The sequence below is a fragment of the Equus przewalskii genome, unplaced genomic scaffold (assembly GCF_037783145.1).
Source record: "Equus przewalskii isolate Varuska unplaced genomic scaffold, EquPr2 ChrUn-13, whole genome shotgun sequence".
Classification (NCBI taxonomy): Eukaryota; Metazoa; Chordata; class Mammalia; order Perissodactyla; family Equidae; genus Equus; species Equus przewalskii.
Window position 1 is genome coordinate 13,994,140 of NW_027228750.1, and position 17,293 is coordinate 14,011,432.

Here is a 17,293-nt window from a genome sequence, read left to right on the forward strand (position 1 = left end):
GCAGCAGAAAACTAAATATTAAAATTTTATGCTTCTTGTGCATTAGATTCCACTTATTTTCAACTTGATATATTGTCTAAAAATAGTGCTGTTAAAAATACTAAGAAAATTTTGACATATCACAGGTTATTTCATAATATTCTTTAAAACAATTTCACTTTTAAACCTCTCAAAAACATTTCCCATATAAGATATTGAAATAAAAAATAAAGCATTTTAAAGATTTCTTCCCAGACTTTAGTTTAAAAGCAAAGCATCATGCCCCTAGAGATACTTCCAAGTTGTCCTGGACAGGGACAGAGAAGGTGAGGGCAGGCACTCCAGCAACCCCATCCCATCCAGTGCAGCTTCGAACAGAGCAGCCTCATCACTAGATTTTGATACATTGAGATTCCGTAAGATTTCAATTTTTAAAGGGATGGGGGAGGGGAGTCTTCTAATTTAAAAAAGCAAGTTTGTAACCTATTTGACTACACAGTCATTTTACCTAGAAAATTACAGATTTTCTCCTTACTCCTAATTTGTTTAAAAGTTTTATATGACATATAGTCATACAAAAGTCTGCAGTGAGGCCTGACAAACACATGTTCAGGCAAATCTGAAACCATTCAAAGATCGGCAGACCTGTGGGCTAGTGGACTGCAGGGGCAATCAGTTTCGCTTTTTAAACTACACAGCTCAGGGCTGGTAAAGAAGGGAAGCAGACCATACAGGTAATGTACACTAAAACTTAATTAGCTAATTCTGTATTAATATCAGTATAAGGAATAATAGTTCCTAGAGTTTCCCAGTAGGAACACATGATTATCTTGCACAGATAGGGATATCTTTTATATCCAGAAATGCCATTGCTGGTATCGGTACATCAAACTTAATAAGAAAGTCTTGACAGAAAATGTATTCTTCTGTGTTTAGCCTCATTCTACCTTTCCAACTGATTTTTCACCTATAAATCCCCTTCTCCAGCCTCACTAATAAACCCATCTATTCACCACCGCACAGTCTCTTTCGTTCCTTTGTCCCTTTGTCACCCCTTTTCTTCTTCTTGGAATATCCCTCCCTCTTTTCTCTTTCTTACAAATCCTTCTTATCCATATCAAGACTTTCCTTTTCCACAAAGCTTTCTCAGACCATTTCAACACATGCATTATCTTCCTCTTTTGAAATCAAACAACCTACTATCCATACTTTATTATACATAACTTTAACTATTTTCCTTTATTTTCATTAGTGAATCACATAGTTATATTTTGCTTTCCCAATTATACTTTGTACTTAAACATGGGTAACATGTTTCAAAATACCTAAAAGAGTGCTGTGCACTTAATAAATATATGTTGGATTTATTGATGTGCATTTTCATTGTAAATACAGACTGATTTAATCTTTACTTGTGGCCCTTTAGCACATAATATACATCATAATATACAAAGCTGAGGCTGAAGTTTCCGATAGAGGTATTTCCACAGATTCTATGACCTACAACTGAATTAGAAACACTAAACTCAAGACACAGATTTTCTGTCAACTAACTTTCAGATAAGGGCACACAGACTGAACCTGGCAAGATTTCAAATTAGAGTAAAATACTACTTTCTGCTCCAATTCCAATCCTTTGTGATTTTTTCTTCTTTGAGTTAAATTTTAGGAGAATATTAGGTTGCCCACACTCAGCATTAAGAATTAGAAGCACATTTTTACTGAGGAGATGAAGAAGTATACATTTAGCCAGAAATAGTGAGTAGTATATTAAATACAATTTTTCTTTAATACACCACACTAAATAAGTAGATACCACTTTTACTTTACAGATGAGAAAACTGAGGTTAAGGGAAGTTTTAATGTCCATTGATTGAATTAATTATGAAAATATAATCCTTTCATGATTCAAAAAAATCTTTAAAAGTATCAAAGAAAAAATAATGAGTTGAATTTGACAGATTTGTAATTACAGGAAATGATAACTGTCATCTTTCATTCTAGTGAAAGTGATGCTTTTTGTACCTAAACTCTTCCAACATGCTTGTTTCTATGTAAAAACAGATTATGTTGAGTGGCTCTGAGCCACACTTCTCTATACAACAGAACCATTTTTAGTCATGAAGATCACTTTGGGTAGCATGGACATTTTAACAGTATTAATTCTTCCAGTCCAAGAACATAGAATATCTTTCCATTTATTTGTAGCTTCTTCAATTTCTTTTTTCAACGTCTGATAGTTTTCAGTCTACAGATATTTCACCTCCTTGGTTAAATTTATTCTTAAGTATTTTATTGTTTTTTTATGCTATTATAAATGGGATTGCTTTCTTAACTTCCTTTTTCAATGGTTTGATGGTAGTACATAGAGACACAGCAGATTTCTTCGTGTTGATTTTGTATCCTGAAACTTTACTGAATTTGTGTTAGTTCTAACAGCTTCATGGTGAAGACTTTAGGAGTTTCCATATATGAGATCATGTCATCTGTAATCAGAGACAATTTTACTTCTCCCTTTCTGATTTGGATGTCTTTGATTTCTTTTACTTGTCTAATTTGTCTAGCTAGGACTTCCAGTAATTTGTGAAATATAAGTGGTGAGAGTGGACATCCTTGACTTGGTCCTCATCTAAGAGGTAAAGCTTTCAGCTTTTCACAATTGAGTATAATGTTAGTTGTAGGCTTGTCATTTATGCCCTTTATCATGTTGAGGTACCTTCCATCTATACCTAATTTATTGAAAGTTTTTATTATGAAAAGATGTTGAATTTTGTCAAATAATTTTTCTGCTTCATTTGAGATCTTATGACATTAACGACCTGAGAAATCAAGGTTAACCATGAATTAATTAAATTTGGGAAGAATTAGAGAGAGAATGAGAGAAATTTCTCTATTCCAAGGGCATATGTTTACTAATATATTTCTCTGTCAAAAATTGATATACTTTTATTTTCTTCTCTTTCATTATCTCAATCTATTTTACAAATAATTATTGAGCTCTTACACAATATGTGCCAGACACTGTCCTGAGACTAAGGATTCAACAAGGAGCAAAACAGACATTGTCCCATAGGACTATTATTAGTGATAAGAAGGAAAGTACAGAAAATCATGACAATAATAGGAGGACTTGGCCTAATCCTGGGTAAATGTCCATGTAGAAGTGGCCTTTGAACTAAGATTTGAGTGATGAATAGGAGTTAATTAAAAGAACAAGTGAGGGACTGGCCCAGTGGCGTAGGGGTTAAGTTCTCACATTCCACTTCGGCGGCCTGGGGTTCACCTGTTTGCATCCTGGGTGCGGACATATGCACCACTTGTTACGCCACGCTGTGGCAGGCATCCCATATATGGAGTGGAGGAGGGGTGTGCATGGATATTAGCTTGGGGCCTGTCTTCCTCGGCAAAAAGGAGGAGGACTGGCAGCAGATGTTAGCTCAAGGCTAATCTTCCTCAAAAAAAAAAAAAAAAAAAAGAATAAGTGAGTAAAAACATTCCAAGTAGAAGCAGCAGAATGTTCCTTGAGTTGAACTTGAGAAGATAAAATGAGCTTGGTGAGTTTGGAGAAACTAAAAAATTAGTATCGCTAGAGAAAAGTTAAAGAGGAGAGTTCTCTGAGGTGAGGCTTCAGCTGTAGACAAGCCTTATAGTCCTGTTAAGAATTTTGGCCTCTTATCCTAAGGTAAGTGGTAATCCATTGATAGGATTTTGGAAAAGAGGTGGTGGTGATGGTGGTGGTTTTCTGATTTAAAGAGATCACTCTGGCTGCATGGTAGCAAATGGAATCCTTGGGGGCAGTGGAGCTGATGCTGCAGTAGCCCCTTCATAATCAACAAAGCATGAAGTTCTGTTACTCAGATATCCCAAGGTTAAAATTTCAACTAAGACATCCTTGATGTTTTATTCCCCTGGACAAATTCTTTAACCTCTATACAAATATATTGCCTTGTACAAATACTGTTACCTCATTATTGAACTCCTTTCTAATATACTTTTTGAGGTTTTCTAGCTTATGTCCATAAGGTTCATCCTCCAATCCCCTGCTGGGGTAACGCATACGTCTTCATCATGACCTGAACATCGTGAACATCTTGCTCCCCTGCTAACCACCAGGAAATTCTTAAAGGGGTTCTCTGGGTACAATCTTAAACAAAAGAAAGCATGTAATTCTGATATATTACAAAACTTGTATGAGGTGGTCCCAGCCCCTGGTTTGTGATTACTTTCCCTGCTTCCAACGTGGAATGCATTTGTTATAAATAATAAAATCTGGCTTTAAATAGTGAGTCTGTGGCCTTTTACATTCATAATAATGGAGATAAAATAAGATATTTTTGTCATTTAATAAAAAGATGACTAGATAGTGGCAGAGAAGAGAGAAAAGAACATGGTCAAGAAGTATTCAGAAGGTAAAATAAGAATGTGGTGTTTGATTGGACCTGGGAAACATAAGAAAAGGGGGTTTCAAAGATGAGATCCAGTTTCCTGGCTTGCAGAACTGAACGAATGGTGATGCCAGTCACTGAGTTAAGAAACACTTATAAAGAACAGGAGCTGGCCATACTAAAAACTGGGTGAAGAGGATTCCAAAAACTGTGAGGGCAAACTATAAAAAAAGTCCCCAAGATAAAAAATAACATAGCATCTTCAAGAAAACGAAGAAAGGCAGCGTGGCTAAGGGTGTGGAATTGCCAAGGGAAACAGCAGAGCACAGGTTGGAGAGCTAGGTTCATGCCAGATAATGTGTGATTGTAGGCGGTCATGGATAGTTGGGATTTTACTCTAAATGAAATAAAAATTTAAGAGTTTTAGGTGTAAAAGTTTGTAATATGAGTTAAATTTTATGAATATTATGCTGTGATTTTTATTAAAATAAATTGAGGGTAAAAAAGAATACAAATAGGAAATTATTTGTTTGGAAATGCAAGCAAGAGATAATGGTGACCTGGATGAAGATGTGACAGAGGATACAAAAGAAGTGCAAGGAATCAAGAGATATTTTGAAGATAAAATTAATAGGTCATGCTAAGCTTTATATGAGGGGATAAAGAAAGTCACTGAGAGAAAAGAAAAAATCAAGGAAATACCCTTAGTTTCTAAGTGAAATGGTGAGTCAGGATAGCAGGGAATACCAAAAAGTTTGTTGAAGAAAGAAATGGAAGGTCCCATTTTGGATATGTTAAATATGAGATGTCTGTGAAACAGTGAAGTGGAGATGTCAAGCATCTGTTGGAAATGTGAGGTTGAAGTCCAAGAAAAGAAGTGCTTTAGGGACACAGGTCTCCGTGCAGAAGTGTGTGTTTTAAATCCATGGAAATGATTGCAATCGCTTAGAGGAGGGAGGATAGAGACAAGAGAATTAAATGCAAATGAGACCTTACGTTGAACAGAAGACGAGTTAGTAAAAGAATCTGAAAAAGAGCAATCAGTGAGAGAGAAAGAAAAGCAGGAAAGAGTAGAATCACAGAGGCCAAAGGAAGAGAGGAGGAGAGAGTGGCTCAGCATATTGATACTGTTGTGAAGTAGAATAAGTACATTGGATCAGTAACGGAAATGTTTTTGATGATGTTGACAAGAGCAGATTCAATGAAGTGATAAGGGAAACTAACAGTAAAGAGATGAAAAATGATTATTTTTGTGGATGTGGAGACTGTGTGAAGAGAACACAGAATTTTGATTAAAACGAGGAGCAGAGAATGGACTGTACCTAGAGGACAATGGGTTTTTTGGTTGGAAGATCCTAACACATGTAATCTGAGGAGAATAATCTGGCAGATAGGGAAAGATTGTTAAATCTGAAGAGAAAGGATAATGTAAGAAATAAAGTCCCCAAAAAGATAAAGATAGAATGGTATTTTTAACACAAGTAGAGGGAATGGCCTTTGGTAGAATGAGGTGGACTGTCTTCAATATGACAGGAGGAAAGAAGAAAATGATAGAGGCAAGTGTAGAATCATTTGTAGGTGAAAAGAAGAGAGAGTTTCCAAGTTATGGCTTCTGTTTTCTTATTCAAGCATAAGAAAAACATCTGAGAGATATAAGAACTGCTAGATGAGAGCCTCAACAAATTCCACACTTAAAGCCAAGTGAAGAAAATGAATAGGCAAAGGATGAGGAAGAAAACTTGGAGCGTGTGGTGCCTAAATAAACATCCATCCATCTTGGGGATGAAGAGATGGGACTAAAAGCCATACAACAACATCGAGTTAAAGCCCTTAGAAAGAGAAAGAAAAAAGAGCAAAGGATATAGAGAAAGTAGGAAAAGATTCCTGGGAGCTCCATATAATTAAGACAATATAGTTTGCATAATTTAAGGGTTTTATTTTAAATTTTCAATTTATTAACAGTAAAAGAGTATTCACACTGTCAAAAACTACCCAAATATTATAATTTTGCATGGGAACCATCATTAAATCAGCTAACCCTAACTAATTGTTAGAAATACTCAGTGGAAGAAATTCATTAGAGATTCACAGCTGGGCAAATGCTGTTAATGGCAGCAAGCATATTTGTCAAGATGCCTCTCTGAGTTCTTAGAAATTCCTCTGACAAATAGGTTAATGTAAGTCACTAGAATATAGAAAAATGTTGATTGTTATTATCTTATAATTGTATAATTATATGTGATTTACGCTTCTCTGAGTTTTTTAAGTTGATTACTTATGATAGATTTTACAAAAATTAATGAATTATAAGAATTAATGAACATAAAAGAAAAGAAGAACACTTGGTTATTTCTCAGGGTGAATGTATTTAATTCAAATTTTACAATTTTGATTCAGCATGAATAGCAATAAATGGATCTTCAGCAGTGTTACTAATAGAAAAGTAAGCACTGCCATCACTGGAAACATAGATTTTAATTCCTGTACAATTGCCATCAACTTTATCTCCAGAAATAACGTCACAATATGTGCCCCCAGGAAGACCAGTTTGCAAAGTTGAAGACAATGCCCTGCAAGATAAAATTTAAGATTAACTTGAATTCAACACAACTAAAAGCACGAATACAGACTGTCTCTAAAACAAACAGCTTCACTTTGTGCTGTAGAACTCTAAGCAATCAAGGTCTCAGTGAGAAGAAAATTCAAACACAAAGACCTCCCCAGTGAGTGTAAAAAGTATTCTTAGGACCAGAAGAAATCCTACAAAAGACTTAGCAATTTCCTAGGCTTTTATGAATTTTACCAAAAACTTAAAGCAGAGGAATATCACTGAAGATTTGAGTGAACTGCCACTCTTAGAAAAAAGTATATCCTATGGTAAACACAAGTATTTTAAATGTGTCCTCATTCAAATGTAAGAAAATACTGACTGCTTTCATGAATGGAAATTGGATTATTTCTTGGAAAATCTCTTTCTTCCAAGAGGCATTTGGGCTGGAGATAAAAATAATCTAGGATTTCTGTGAAGAAGTATATGGTTTTAAATATAAAGCTGTCTCATAAATTTACGTTGGTTCTCCCATCCACAAAAGACAGAAATTGAAGGACTAACCATGGATACTTCTGGCAAGAAAGAGATATATCTGATTTATTTTTTGTCAGTAAAATATGATTTAGGCTAGAAGGCACTAAGCAGGAGTGAAGTTGGCCTTGGACTGAGACATTTCAACTGCTTGCAAAGTCTTCTAAGCTATCGTTCTGCATCTGAGGGAATCTGTACACTAGAGGCAGAGGCTACAAGGATTTTACAAATGAAAAGCAGGCAGAGAAGTCTCAGAACCAACACCCAACAATCTCCTGAGGTGAATCATTGACCATAAGAGACATATTCTTTATACATATGCTTAAAAAATGCTGTTTGTCACAGAGAGAGAGGGAAATGCAGAAAGAAGACCAAAGAACCAGATACAGGAGTAGTTGAGAAAAAGAGCTAGAAGGAGGATATTTCAACTCTGAGGCAGTATTTTTCCACTATAAAAAAAAACAATGGGTGTGTAAGACATGTTCTTCTAGTGACTTCACAACATTTATACTAAGTATGCTGTGTATTTTGCATGAGGTGTGCATGTGAGCATATACATGAGTCATATCCGTATGCACGTGGTATGAAAGTGTGCATAAAAAAATAACTCTACTTAGAACAAAGTCCTTTAAAGAGGAGATCAAAAGAATAAGAGCCATCATCATTTTTCTTCTCGGCCTTTTCTGATCTCTCTGTTTTCTTAATCTACTGAGTGAAGAATTTTTCAGATATGAAAAAAGTAAATGAGCAGGAAAAGAATAAACCAAGAACAAGTTAGTATAAAATGTAATTTCTACTATTACATCTACTTACCAGTCATCATTGTTAAAGACAATGAATCCTCTGTTTCCTCTTCCAAAAGCTACTTGGTTGCTACCATTATCCCACCAGTTTGTAAAAGCTTGGCCATCAACTACATTACGGAACGCAACCATGTTCCTAAAAACAACATATCATATCATACAAAATGCTCACTAATAATTCAACAGTTTACAATAAAATGTTAAGGAAGTTTATCATGAGAGGATATCTCTACATAGGTCTTCCTACCTTATTTGACGCCATCGGTGTTCACAGACCCAGTCATTGCCACAAGTAGTGTCTGGATTAATAGTAACTTCTTTAATCACACCATTATGATTTGGTGGCCCAATCCAATCATTAGCATCCTTAATCAGCACAAAAAGAATTTTAACTTAAAACGTTCAGTTTTATAACATTACATGTGTTTGCTTCTTCCTTCTCCTGTACACCACACCCAATCTGCCCTGCTATTTGTGTCTCTGCAGTGTCTTTATTTAGAATGCAACTCCTGCAGTATTTTTACAGCCCTCTACCAAGGCCTCAGCATCTTCTCCCCAAATTCTCATTCTCTAGTGCCCTATTTCAAACAGGGGGAAGATATTTTTACTCTCTCATTTTCTTTCCAAGGAATTGCAATGGGTTCTTAATATCACTGTAGGCAGCACAATGTCATTGAAATGGCAAGGGCTTCAGCGTCAGAAACAGCAAGATTAAAACATGGGCTCTATTACCACTTGCTAAGAAAACTTAGACAATATGCGTAACTTATCTGTGCCTCATTTTCCTCTTCTGTAAAAGGACCATATTGCTTAATTGCTATAAAAATTAAATAACATTTGTGAAAATGCCTTGAATATGATAATTGCTAAATAAATGTTAGTTCCCTTCATTCTTCCTTTTGGATAACTATACTAATCAACACATCATAATGTTCTTTACTAAACTGACCAAATTTTTAATATTGTGTCTTTCTGATTTGTACTTTTAAAGGTAGTCATAGAAAAAGCAGATTATATCTAGAAAGGTTCTATGTGTCTCTTAAAATCATGTCATGGGATATCTAGTGGACAAAACTAAGAGTTTTCAGCATGCAGAAGTCTTGGGAAAGTGGAAAAGTTCTGAGGAAAAGGGAAATGGTCATAGTCCATGACTCATGACATCAGACATAAGACCAACTCGTGGAAATTAGAAGTTGGCTTCCTATAAAGGGACATTTTCTAAATATCAAAGTTGCCTAACAATAGAATGAGTTGCTGTATAAAGTAGTGGATTTCTCAATTTGAAAGGACTCTAGAAGAAACTAATTAAATACCTGTCTGGCTTGTAGTAAAGAGGGTTTTCTACTTTAGGTGTGAAATTGCTGTATGACGCTCCATCTGAAATCTTCAGTTTAAATAAAAATTTTCCAAATATTTTCATAATGTTATTGCTCATTTCCCTTCTAAAAGAATTGCTACTCAGATTAATGTATTTACCATATCACAAGTATTTTTCTCATCCTTATCTTTCCCAGAATAATCTACAAATTTCTCTTCTTTAATACATATAATTTCCTTCCTCTTATAAGATACTTCCCCTATTTAACCTCAGTTCAAGTGAATAATTTCTGTGCATTTCATAGAACTTTTTAAAAAAGGCATTTAATGAATATTTATATTGCTCATACTTTGGGCAGGTACTGTCTGAAGTCCTTTACAAGTGTTAACTTATAAGCCTCATATCAACCCTCTGAAGTAGGTACTTAGGAGAAGTACATATTTTACTCAATGTATTCTTATTTTTAACTGTTTTCTTTTCACGTGAGGCGATATATTTGTCATATTTCTGAAGCAGTTTGCATACTCTTTGACAACAGAGACTGACTGTGAATTTTAATTTTTTAATATCCACTTCATTGCTAAAAGGGTCCTGCATAAGGTTTTCTCTTAATAAATATTTGATAAATAGTAAATGTAATAGCATCATGTGAAATTAAAACCAAATTTCCTTCCTTTTCTTCCTTGAGAAAAAGATATTTCGTACAACAACAAAACTTACTTGTCCATTCTGAAAATTTCTTGCCCAACGGTAGCTTGACATTATTCTTGTAAATCCATAAGGATGAGCCAGCATAAATCCAACTGCCATTTTGTACAGTCTGAAAGTTACAAAATGACAGCACCATAGAAGAAATGATATTTTTAGTATCATTAAAAGGTAGGTAAAAACAATTGGGGAACTTAGTTTCTTACCTAGAGTCCCAGAATGTAAGAATAGACGCTCCTCCAGCTCCATGTCCTCGCTGATTGTCATGGTTATCCACAAAGACAAGTGCTCTGTCTGAAGGCATGAAACCCCAGCCTTCTCCCCAGTTCCTATTAAAAAAAAATTATATATGTATATATATATACCTTTTAAAATAGCTTTAAAGTAACCTAAATGTGTATTTCTTTTAGTATACCATCCTCAAAGGAAATTCTCTCTCTAATTAAATGGTTATTCTATAGGGTTTTTTAGAGAAACTATGTAGGTATATTATCTACAAATACATCTCATGTATGTATATGTGTATGAATTACTTGTATTACTTTCATGTTACAGGTATAAGATTTTTGTTGTAAAAAGTCCTTTTAGAGGTTTCAGTATATTATAATTTAGATGGATTTCAGAAGTAGCAACATGCATATCATCTTATACAGAATGGCAAACTGGGCTAAAATAAGGCCTCAATATTTTATTGTTATAATACAAACATTTTAATATTTGAAACTAATTAATTGATATGATATATGTAAATTCCACAGTATGGCCACATGGTAGGCAGTTCATAAATGATAGAGTCATTTTAATAACAATCTGACCATCACAGATTATATGCAAACATTAGTCAAATCTAGTAAAGTCATATAATAGGTAGATTAAAATCTCTAAGTTTCGTTTTCGGTTTCTAGACATACTTTCTTGTCATTGACATTCTAAATAATAAAGATGATCTATTGGAGTTTGGACCTCTATACCAGTTATTACTGGCAACAGAATCTTTGAAAGTTTTCTAATTAAAAAGGTTCTAAGAAGATAACTCATACTGGGGTAATATGACTAATAAATCTATGAAATAATTCAAAAGATAAATCATATTTCATTTACTTTAAGTATGCCATCTTCTCTCCATCCCACCTGCGCAGAACTGTGCCTAGTTTAGCACCATACTTGAATTCTGTCACACGGCCATTTCCAAAGTACTCGCTGCCTTTAATTGGCTCAGTACCCAGATCAATTACCTAGTAGAAATAACAGAAGAATATATAATTTTAAATAGGAGCTTTAAAGAATTTTAACCATCACATTAATATTTATAGAAAATGGCTTTAAACTATATTATTTGAAATGCTCAAATGGTTTTCCTTATACAAGATTTTTTAAAAAAATTTTTTGCTGAAGTATATGCAGCACTTAACATCTGGCAGACAACATTTCTACATGCTTGGTAAATATTAACTCATTTAATTCTCCAAAGAAAACAAAGACGTAACCATTATCATTATCTCTTTTCTTCACAAGAAAAAATTGTTGCACAGAAAGGTTAATCAATTTGCCTAAACGAACACAGTGAATAGTGCTATAACCAAGATTTAAACTCAGATACACTGGCTTGAGACAACAACTGTATTATTATCTGTCTTTTATAATGGTCTCTGGGGAGATGGTAAATGACATAGAGATGTTTGCAGCTTAAATAAATTCTTTGCTCTTCCATAAAACCTCTTGGAACAAAGAGTTTGCTGTGTTGTCTCTGAATAAAAGGAGGTTAAAGAACACTGTTTGATAAAAATGGTTCAACCATTAACCAACAGAAATTGTATTTTCAACTAAATCTGCCATTTATTTTCTAATGAATTAAATAATATTATTTTATATGCACATATATATATATTGACGTACCTCCTGGTAAATGAAAGGTTTACTTCCTTGAGGGAACCAGTTTGTGTTTAGATTATGCAGTTTATCCAAAAAAGCCTTTATGTCTCCAGGCCACATGTGCTTAGCAGCATCCAATCTGAACCCTGCTACACCCAAGTCGATGAGATGATTCAGATAGTCAGCAATCGTGGAACGCACATAATCTTTCTCCAGCGCAAGATCAAGAAGACCAACCACGCGACAATCTCTGACCTGTAGAGGCAAAAATTTTGTGATTGATACATAAAACATCATCTTTACTCGAGACTTCATGTGATTATTCATTCATTTATTCACTAACAAATATTTCTATAGAGCCTCCTTTGCATTGGCACTACAGGGATGCTGACATTCTGATATGGACATACCTTTGAAATATTTTCTAGTACTAGAAAAACGGAGAATGTAGGAAATAAAGTGGGTGAGTTTTTTAATTGATTGTGGAAAATGTTTTAAATATTGATTCGAGTTTCTTATTTTTAAACAGTCAGATTTGGAATCCTGTTTTCCTAAGGACTCTAAGCTAATATTTAAAATGGAGATCAATAAACCACATGTGGATAATTAAACGCATAGATGGCTCTTTATTCAGATTACTGTTTTTTTTTTAATTACCTGGTAGATATCATTATAGTTCTCAACCTCGCCACTTCCAGAGTTACATTTACCATCATTAAAATCCCAACCAGAGTACGGGACTGCTGGAAAGTCCCTACTTCCAGCATTGTAGTAACTTCCACAAGTACTGCTCGTTCCTGCACCGCCACCACTTCCGCACATATGATTAACTACAGCATCCACATAAATACGAACCTGAAAAGCAAAGTTTCTATTTCAGTTTGACTTATGGAAAGGTAGAAATCTATAATATTACTGATGAAAGTTTACAGCATGTAAATATTTCCTTGCCATTTTATAACTTATCTTCCTAGAAGACAAAAAAGTCAAGTGTGAAAGGAAATCAATGTGAACGGAAGACCTACAGGCATTCTAGCCACTTGCATTGAGAGAACCAAAAACTACCACAACTGTGAAAAATGCAAAGAGCACTTGGTCAGTAGGTTACAATGAATTGAGACAGGAGAGGTTGTTGGTTTTTGAAATTTCCATGGGCCATCCTATAAAAGAAGTAATCAGCCTCTACTATCTACTTAGCATCTGTAGAGAGGAAGGTAGACATTGTCTCTCCTTATGCTCCTCATCAGAGAGAATATAACTATTTACCATCAAAAAACCTATGGGGAAAGAGGCCCGCCTGGTGGCACAGCAGTTAAGTTCACACGTTCCGCTTTGGTGGCCTGGGGTTTGCCAGCTCACATCACTGGTACGGACCTATGCACCACTTGTCAAGCCATGCTGTGGCAGGCATCCCACATATAAAGTAGAGGGAGAGGGGCACGGATGTTAGCTCAGGGCCAGTCTTCCTCAGCAAAAAGAAGAGGATTGGCAGCAGATGTTAGCTCAGGACTAATCTTCCTCAAAAAAAAAAAAAAACCTATGGTGAAAAAGACCCAGGAATTATGGGTGGAGATACAAGTCACATAAAATTGACAGCAAATACTGCAACTGGAATTTCCAATTCCTAACTAGAAAAGAGTTCCCTGGAAATGCGTATAATTACAAAGGTTAAAAGTTGATATTTTGCTTTAGAAATAAGTTCAGATTAAACTTTGACTTAACATCTTCTTAGTAGATAAATGACGCATATACAAAGATTTACCAAAATTGAACATAAGGCAATAATTAAATTTTAATTATAGCTAAAGTACGAAGTAAAATAAAAATTAAGAAATACGGAGAATATTATGCTCAAAAAGCAAGAAACAGGAGAGTGAAAGGATTTTCCCATATAATATTTTGAAAGGCAATTTTCATTCACTTACACCGACGTTGTTACATCTGGTCACCATGTCTCGAAATTCATCTTCATTTCCAGATCTTGTACATATCTTGTAGCTAATTGGTTGGTATCTTTCCCACCAAGGTCTTGAAGGGTTATTAACTACGATATTTTCATTGGGTGGAGAGACCTATAAATAGAACAGTCTTACTAAGTATCAAATTATGGCTTACTTTATATCATTGGATACTCTAGAAACTAATTAATAATCTAAAATTATTTCTGAATCTTTGTATAGCAGCTACATTACTTTACAACCATTTGAAAATATAATAGCATATTGTAAATGTCCTACTGAAGAAAGATTCTATCAGACACAAAACATAAAGTTGCCAATAGTACTAAATGTTTTCTTCCTTAGAAAACTGTTTTACTCAGAGTACTTATTATTGAAGTAAAATGTTGCCCCAGCTTCACAGATACAGATCATTATACAATTTACTATAAGCATAGCACATACTGCAGTGTATCCTATGAACAATACCCACCTGAACCCCTCCAAATCCTTTGGGAGCTAAGTATCGCTCACATTCAAGAGCAATATCAACCCAGCGCCACTCAAACAGATGGACAATAGATGTCCGTCCACTTTGGGTATGTGGGTCATACTGAGCCCAGCAGAACCCAATGGCTGAAAGTAACAGAAGGAACTTCATTGTGCTTTGAAGTTGTCAGGGTTCTTTGCAGCAACTATTTATATTCCTGTAAGAAGCATATTTTTCTAAGTAAATATTTACATGAATAGGTACTTAGAGCACAAGCCCTTTATTTATTCATAATCTGAAGAACATTATCAATAATAATGTTAACAAGTGAAGAACATCCGTAAAATCTCCCAGGAAAACAATCTAAATGACCTCTTAGAACTTAATGTTTTCCTTATCGAGGGAATATTAACCTTTTTAAACATCTGGCATTATATATATACACAAAGAAAGCTTAATCGTGTATTATTTAATTAGGATTAGATCTTACTTCTGAGTCCCTCACTAATCAAAGGAAAATAACAATCAGAGACAACTGAATTCATAGTCAAAATATGCCTTAACTATCTATTTGCAAACATTTGTAATGTTTCAAATTCAAAAAGAGACAGGATATTTAATTCAGTTCTGTTTTTCACTCCCAATCCAAATTTTTATTTAAATTTCTACACTAAGATTTAAGAAACTATTTGTGAGTTGAATGTACATGAATTGAGGAAACGGACTGTTTTTCCTCTCCACTAAGTCTTATGCTTAATTCAATGGCTATAGCAGTAGAGTGGAGTTTTCTTTTCTTCTTTATAGCAAATATCTCTTGTACCTGATAAAACACTAAATTAATGAATTCACAACCCTTTCCTTCTTAATGTGAGCGAAATCCTATAAAAAATAGTACAGGTCAGAAAAACTTAATCCATTAATCCAACAAGTATTAACTGAGTGTCTGCTTTTTGCTAAGCATGTGGATGATGTTCAGGATACGATGAACAAGACAAGACAGACAAGTTTCTTGGTCTCCGGGAGCTTACATTCTAGTGGAAAGGAAAGAAAATATATGAGTAAATGGTAATAATCATAACAAAAAAACAAATTAAGATAGCAATAAAAATTAGTATGAAATAACAGGGTAATAAAATAGAAAATGACTTTACCACCAGGGTATTTTAGACTGGATAGTAAGGGAAAGCATCTCTGAGGAAGTGATTTTCAGCTGGGATTTGAAGGATTAGAAGGAGCCATTCATTTGAACACCAGAGAAAGACAATCTACACAGAGGAAAACATGACAGTAAAAAGCCAAGGAAGGAAAAAGCTTAAAATATTCAAGCAACATTTAAAAAAATTGTGCAGCTAATCAAAGTGTGATACAGTGGAGGGTACAGTGAGATGAGGTTGGAGAGGTAGGCCAAATCATGCAGGACCTTGTCGAACATAAAGAAAGAGAGAGTCATTGAGACTTTAAGAGGGGGAGCTGAGAAACTCGGATACACTATAAAAAAAAAAAAATCACTTTTGCCTCTGTGAAGAAATTGTATTTTAGGAAGACAAAGTGGAGGCAGGGACCTCAGTTAGTCTTTTTCACTGGTCCAGGAAAGCACTGCTTGGCTTGAACTAGGGTACTGACAGGATATATTTCAGAGGTAGCAATAGGCTGATGGATAGATTAGAGCTGAAGAATGAGGGAAAGAGAAAAATTTTAAAAATAGATATTTGGTGGTGATACCATTTATTTATTTATTTTTTGCTATGGAAGATTTACCCTGAACTGACATCCATTGCCAATCTTCCTCTTTTTTTGCTTCAGGAAGATTAACCCTGAGTTAACATCTGTGCCAACCTTCCTCTATTTTTTTGTACATGAGACACCTCCACATTGTACCTGGTGAGTGGAGAAGGTCTGCACCTGGGATCCAACCCATGAACCCGGGCCTCTGAACTGGAGTGTGTGAAAGTTTAACCACTCAGCCATGGGGCTGGGCCCGATACTATTCATTAAGATGAGGAAAAATTAGGAAGTACTTGCTTTGGAGAAGGTGACCAAGAGTGTTATGGTCAGTAATATTTACTCTATCAACCCTTGCTCTCCTTTGGTCTTTCCTCCAACACCCCGTGTCAACACTGTGTCCTATTTTCTTATTCAGTTTGAGCTATTATAACCAGAATACTATAGACTGGCTGGCTGAAACAACAAATATCTATTTCTAACAGTTCTGGAGGCTGGGAAGGACAAGGTCAAAATGCCAGCACAGCCAGTGTCTGGTGAGAGCCCCCTCTAGTTTCGCAGATGGCATCTTCTCCTTGTATCATCACACGGTGGAGAGTAGAGAGAGCTCTGGTCCCTTTCTCTTCTTGTAAGGACACTAATCCCATTAGGGGGTGCTCCACTCTCATGACCTTGTCTAAAACTGATTACCTCCCCAAAGCCCCACAGACTAATACCACCCCACTGGGGATAAGGGTTTCACATATGAAGTTGGCAGGGGTGAGAGGACCACAAACGTGCAGTCCATAACACTTATCCACTGCAAAGCCAAAGGTTCTTGTATGTTACAAGCAGTTTCATTCCCCTGTGACTTTCAAAGTGCTTTGCTTCTTTCTATGATCCCCTTCTACCATCCTTGTGTACCTGGTAACTACTCTTCTTTCCAAATGCAGTTGAAGCAACATCTATATGAAGCTTATTGCAATATTTCCAGGCATAGTTACTTATTCCTCTGCAT

At 35.2% G+C, this 17,293-nt stretch overlaps 2 protein-coding genes across 3 annotated transcripts in view; both read right to left on the reverse strand.

Annotated features, from left to right (window-relative positions):
* Positions 1-6,710: 6,710 nt before the first annotated feature.
* LOC103555033 (pancreatic alpha-amylase) overlaps positions 6,711-17,293 on the reverse strand; it is a 36,023-nt gene continuing 25,440 nt past the window's right edge. For both annotated transcript variants that reach the window (XM_070608074.1, XM_070608075.1), the window contains exons 2-11: positions 14,578-14,791; positions 14,073-14,219; positions 12,805-13,002; positions 12,172-12,402; positions 11,377-11,510; positions 10,482-10,604; positions 10,288-10,387; positions 8,497-8,615; positions 8,260-8,385; positions 6,711-6,934 (exon numbers count right to left, since the gene is read on the reverse strand). In XM_070608074.1, the coding sequence (XP_070464175.1) occupies positions 6,745-6,934; positions 8,260-8,385; positions 8,497-8,615; positions 10,288-10,387; positions 10,482-10,604; positions 11,377-11,510; positions 12,172-12,402; positions 12,805-13,002; positions 14,073-14,219; positions 14,578-14,745 (1,536 nt within the window). In that variant the 5' untranslated portion in view covers positions 14,746-14,791 and the 3' untranslated portion in view covers positions 6,711-6,744. The remainder of the gene's footprint in view (positions 6,935-8,259; positions 8,386-8,496; positions 8,616-10,287; positions 10,388-10,481; positions 10,605-11,376; positions 11,511-12,171; positions 12,403-12,804; positions 13,003-14,072; positions 14,220-14,577; positions 14,792-17,293) is intronic.
* RNPC3 (RNA binding region (RNP1, RRM) containing 3) overlaps positions 15,588-17,293 on the reverse strand; it is a 54,593-nt gene continuing 52,887 nt past the window's right edge. Inside the window, exon 16 of the transcript XR_011536810.1 lies at positions 15,588-15,605. The gene's annotated coding sequence lies outside the window, so the exon portion shown is untranslated. The remainder of the gene's footprint in view (positions 15,606-17,293) is intronic.